At 44.8% G+C, this 6,000-nt stretch overlaps 1 protein-coding gene across 1 annotated transcript in view; it reads right to left on the bottom strand.

Moving 5' to 3' along the window:
- Positions 1-6,000, bottom strand: part of LOC139384623 (otogelin-like) — a 135,203-nt gene that overhangs the window by 87,198 nt on the left and 42,005 nt on the right. Inside the window, exon 21 of the mRNA XM_071129441.1 lies at positions 3,308-3,491. Coding sequence (XP_070985542.1) covers positions 3,308-3,491 — 184 coding nt within the window. The remainder of the gene's footprint in view (positions 1-3,307; positions 3,492-6,000) is intronic.

Below are 6,000 nucleotides of genomic sequence, written 5' to 3'. Positions count from 1 at the left end.
GCCCTTTCACAAAGATATCGTCTTCAAGCAGCAGGACTGACTGAACTATCTTTGTATCTACCGCCAGGGTGGGGACAAACCAATCTCAACGCTGTCAAACCTTTAGAATCCCTCATTCTGTCAAACTTTTAGAATCCCTCATTCTGTCAAACCTTCAGAATCCCTCATTCTGTCAAACCTTTAGAATCCCTCATTATGTCCATTAGAATCCCTCATTCTGTCAAACCTTTAGAATCCCTCATTCTGTCCTTTAGAATCCCTCATTCTGTCAAACCTTTAGAATCCCTCATTCTGTCCTTTAGAATCCCTCATTCTGTCAAACCTTTAGAATCCCTCATTCTGTCAAACCTTTAGAATCCCTCATTATGTCCTTTAGAATCCCTCATTCTGTCAAACCTTTAGAATCCCTCATTCTGTAAAACCTTTAGAATCCCTCATTCTGTCCTTTAGAATCCCTCATTCTGTCAAACCTTTAGAATCCCTCATTCTGTCAAACCTTTAGAATCCCTCATTCTGTCAAACCTCTAGAACCCCTCATTCTGTCAAACCTCTAGAATCCCTCATTCTGTCAAACCTTGAGAATCCCTCATTCTGTCAAACCTCTAGAATCCCTCATTCTGTCAAACCTTTAGAATCCCTCATTCTGTCAAACCTTCAGAATCCCTCATTCTGTCAAACCTTTAGAATCCCTCATTCTGTCAAACCTTCAGAATCCCTCATTCTGTCCTTTAGAATCCCTCATTCTGTCAAACCTTTAGAATCCCTCATTCTGTCCTTTAGAATCCCTCATTCTGTCAAACCTTTAGAATCCCTCATTCTGTCCTCTAGAATCCCTCATTCTGTCAAACTTTTAGAATCCCTCATTCTGTCAAACCTTGAGAATCCCTCATTATGTCAAACCTCTAGAATCCCTCATTCTGTCAAACCTTTAGAATCCCTCATTCTGTCAAACCTTTAGAATCCCTCATTCTGTCAAACCTCTAGAATCCCTCATTCTGTCAAACTTTTAGAATCCCTCATTCCGTCAAACAGCTACTTCTGAAAAGTAATCTGTACTTCCACGTCGGTTCCCCGTGTACGCTACAGGCTACATCCTGTTGCAGACTGAATCCACAAACTGGTGGTTTGAAGTTCAGGATAGCTTGTTTTCTAGGTCATGAGTAAGCTAGATAGCGATCTCCCTTTTCACCATCTAACATATGAGAACACTTCGGGAAAAGAGATCACCAACGTCAGGATTTTCCCAGGGGTCTGTCTGTTCCCATGCTGAATAGAAAAACATTGAGGGGTGGCTGGACGTGTGTGCCACATATCTAAGTGTAATATTACCTGTGTAAGACCCTGGTTTTATCGCACCTGGACCCCCGTCCAGTCATATGGTCAAGTGACACAAAGAGGGACTTAGGCAAATTACAATCGGCCCAGAACAGTGTAGAAAGGCTGGCCCTTAAATGTACACGGAGAGCTAACATTAATGACATGCTGCCCTACACCACCATTACTCAGAAACATGCTGCCCTACATCACCATTACACAGAGACATGCTGCCCTACTCTACCATTACTCAGAGACATGCTGCCCTATGCAACCATTACTCAGAGACATGCTGCCCTATACTACGATTACTCAGAGACATGCTGCCTTACACCACCATTAGTCAGAGACATGCTGCCCTACTCTACCATTACTCAGAGACATGCTGCCCTACTCTACCATTACTCAGAGACATGCTGCCCTACTCTACCATTACTCAGAGACATGCTGCCCTACACCACCATTACTCAGAGACATGCTGCCCTACACCACCATTACTCAGAGACATGCTGCCCTACTCTACCATTACTCAGAGACATGCTGCCCTACACCACCATTACACAGAGGCATGCTGCCCTACACCACCATTACACAGAGACATGCTGCCCTACTCTTCCATTACACAGAGACATGCTGCCCTACTCTACCATTACACAGAGACATGCTGCCCTACTCTACCATTACTCAGAGACATGCTGCCCTACTCTACCATTACTCAGAGACATGCTGCCCTACACCACCATTACTCAGAGACATGCTGCCCTATGCAATCATTACTCAGAAACATGCTGCCCTACTCTACCATTACACAGAGACATGCTGCCCTACTTTACCATTACACAGAGACATGCTGCACTACTCTACCATTACTCAGAGACATGCTGCCCTACTCTACCATTACTCAGAGACATGCTGCCCTACACCACCATTACACAGAGACATGCTGCCCTATACTACCATTACTCAGAGACATGCTGCCCTACACCACCATTACACAGAGACATGCTGCCCTAATCTACCATTACTCAGAGACATGCTGCCTTATGCAACCATTACACAGAGACATGCTGCCCTACGCCACCATTACACAGAGACATGCTGCCCTACTCTACCATTACTCAGAGACATGCTGCCCTACGCCACCATTACACAGAGACATGCTGCCCTACTCTACCATTACACAGAGACATGCTGCCCTATACTACCATTAGACATTTCTATAAAGACTTAGCTAGCTGACAGAGCTGCTGAACTCACAGACAAACAGACTCACAGAAACACAGTCACAGATCGATGACACCTGAACCTGTGGTAATTCGTTTCCCCAGGCCATACACACACTGACACTCCAGTTTCTACAGTACTTTTCCATCCAGGGTGTGTGAATCTCCAAGGTTGACCCAATAAAGTGGAAGCTCCATCCCTATGCTGCTTGTTCTTCTCCAGACCCTTTACATCAACACACACTGAAGGGTTAGGGCCAACGTGGAGGTGTCGGGAGTGAATGGGGTCTGACTGCTAGAGGGAACATTGATACACAGTGAATGGGGTCTGACTGCTAGAGGAAACATTGACACACAGTGAATGGGGTCTGACTGCTAGAGGGAACATTGATACACAGTGAATGGGGTCTGACTGCTAGAGGGAACATTGATACACAGTGAATGGGGTCTGACTGCTAGAGGGAACATTGATACACAGTGAATGGGGTCTGACTGCTAGAGGGAACATTGATACACAGTGAATGGGGTCTGACTGCTAGAGGGAACACTGATACACTGTGAATGGGGTCTGACTGCTAGAGGGAACATTGATACACAGTGAATGGGGTCTGACTGGTAGAGGGAACATTGATACACAGTGAATGGGGTCTGACTGCTAGAGGGAACATTGATACACAGTGAATGGGGTCTGACTGGTAGAGGGAACACTGATACACAGTGAATCCTCGTGGGTACAGGAAGTAAGAGGTGTTTAAAGTACTAGTACTCACCCAGGGGGACAGACACAGCCAGGTATGCACGGTTCATGAGCTGAACAGGTGAGGTTGAGCAGGTGGGATTCACAGGTGTGTTCACAGCCCAGTCCTCTACCCAGGCTGATCCCATCTATAGCCTTCAGCCCCTCCAGCCCCTCAGTACAGTCCAGGTACATCTGACCAAGCGGACACTGTTGGTCTGGAACAAGAGATGGTACAGGTAGGAGGTATATGTAATTGAGAGCACTTTAGAGACTATAGAATTATTAATATCATTCTTCTAAAGGTAACTACCACTGTCAGGACTTTGGGGAATCTAGGCAAGATCATTCTCCTAAAGGTAACTAACTACTGTCAGGACTTTGGGGAATCTAGCCCAGATCATTCTCCTAAGGTAACTTACCACTGTCAGGACTTTGGGGAATCTAGCCCAGATCATTCTCCTAAAGGTAACTAACTACTGTCAAGAATTTGGGGAATCTAGACCAGATCATTCTCCTAAAGGTAACTAACTACTGTCAGGACTTTGGGGAATCTAGCCCAGATCATTCTCCTAAAGGTAACCAACTACTGTCAGGACTTTGGGGAATCTAGACCAGATCATTCTCCTAAAGGTAACTAACTACTGTCAGGACTTTGGGGAATCTAGCCAAGATCATTCTCCTAAAGGTAACTAACTACTGTCAGGACTTTGGGGAATCTATCTAAGATCATTCTCCTAAAGGTAACTAACTACTGTCAGGACTTTGGGGAATCTAGCCCAGATCATTCTCCTAAAGGTAACTAACTACTGTCAGGACTTTGGGGAATCTAGCCCAGATCATTCTCCTAAAGGTAACTAACTACTGTCAGGACTTTGGGGAATCTAGCCCAGATCATTCTCCTAAAGGTAACTAACTACTGTCAGGACTTGGGGAATGAGCCAAGATCATTCTCCTAAAGGTAACTAACTACTGTCAGGACTTTGGGGAACGAGCCAAGATCATTCTCCTAAAGGTAACTAACTACTGTCAGGACTTTGGGGGAACGAGCCAAGATCATTCTCCTAAAGGTAACTGACTACTGTCAGGACTTTGGGGGAACGAGCCCAGATCATTCTCCTAAAGGTAACTAACTACTGTCAGGACTTTGGGGAATCTAGCCCAGATCATTCTCCTAAGGGTAACTAACTACTGTCAGGACTTTGGGGAACGAGCCCAGATCATTCTCCTAAAGGTAACTAACTACTGTCAGGACTTTGGGGAATCTATCCAAGATCATTCTCCTAAAGGTAACTAACTACTGTCTGGACTTTGGGGAATCTAGCCCAGATCATTCTCCTAAAGGTAACTAACTACTGTCAGGACTTTGGGGAATCTAGCCAAGATCATTCTCCTAAAGGTAAAGGTAACTAACCACTGTCAGGACTTTGGGGAATCTAGCCAATATCATTCTCCTAAAGGTAAAGGTAACTAACCACTGTCAGGACTTTGGGGAATCTAGCCAAGATCATTCTCCTAAAGGTAACTAACTACTGTCATGACTTTGGGGAATCTAACCCAGATCATTCTCCTAAAGGTAACTAACTACTGTCAGGACTTTGGGGAATCTAGCCCAGATCATTCTCCTAAAGGTAACTAACTACTGTCAGGACTTTGGGGAATCTAGCCAAGATCATTCTCCTAAAGGTAACTAACTACTTTCAGGACTTTGGGGAATCTAGCCCAGATCATTCTCCTAAAGGTAACTAACTACTGTCAGGACTTTGGGGAACGAGCCCAGATCATTCTCCTAAAGGTAACTAACTACTGTCAGGACTTTGGGGAATCTATCCAAGATCATTCTCCTAAAGGTAACTAACTACTGTCTGGACTTTGGGGAATCTAGCCCAGATCATTCTCCTAAAGGTAACTAACTACTGTCAGGACTTTGGGGAATCTAGCCAAGATCATTCTCCTAAAGGTAAAGGTAACTAACCACTGTCAGGACTTTGGGGAATCTAGCCAATATCATTCTCCTAAAGGTAAAGGTAACTAACCACTGTCAGGACTTTGGGGAATTTAGCCAAGATCATTCTCCTAAAGGTAACTAACTACTGTCATGACTTTGGGGAATCTAGCCCAGATCATTCTCCTAAAGGTAACTAACTACTGTCAGGACTTTGGGGAATCTAGCCCAGATCATTCTCCTAAAGGTAACTAACTACTGTCAGGACTTTGGGGAATCTAGCCAAGATCATTCTCCTAAAGGTAACTAACTACTGTCAGGACTTTGGGGAATCTAGCCCAGATCATTCTCCTAAAGGGAACTAACTACTGTCAGGACTTTGGGGAATCTAGCCCAGATCATTCTCCTAAAGGTAACTAACTACTGTCAGGACTTTGGGGAATCTAGCCCAGATCATTCTCCTAAAGGTAACTAACTACTGTCAGGACTTTGGGGAATCTAGCCCAGATCATTCTCCTAAAGGTAACTAACTACTGTCAGGACTTTGGGGAATCTAGCCCAGATCATTCTCCTAAAGGTAACTAACTACTGTCAGGACTTTGGGGAACGAGCCAAGATCATTCTCCTAAAGGTAACTAACTACTGTCAGGACTTTGGGGGAACGAGCCAAGATCATTCTCCTAAAGGTAACTGACTACTGTCAGGACTTTGGGGGAACGAGCCCAGATCATTCTCCTAAAGGTAACTAACTACTGTCAGGACTTTGGGGAATCTAGCCCAGA

Source organism: Oncorhynchus clarkii, chromosome 26, assembly GCF_045791955.1.
Source record: "Oncorhynchus clarkii lewisi isolate Uvic-CL-2024 chromosome 26, UVic_Ocla_1.0, whole genome shotgun sequence".
NCBI classification, from domain to species: domain Eukaryota; kingdom Metazoa; phylum Chordata; class Actinopteri; order Salmoniformes; family Salmonidae; genus Oncorhynchus; species Oncorhynchus clarkii.
This window is presented reverse-complemented; position numbering and strand designations above follow the sequence as displayed.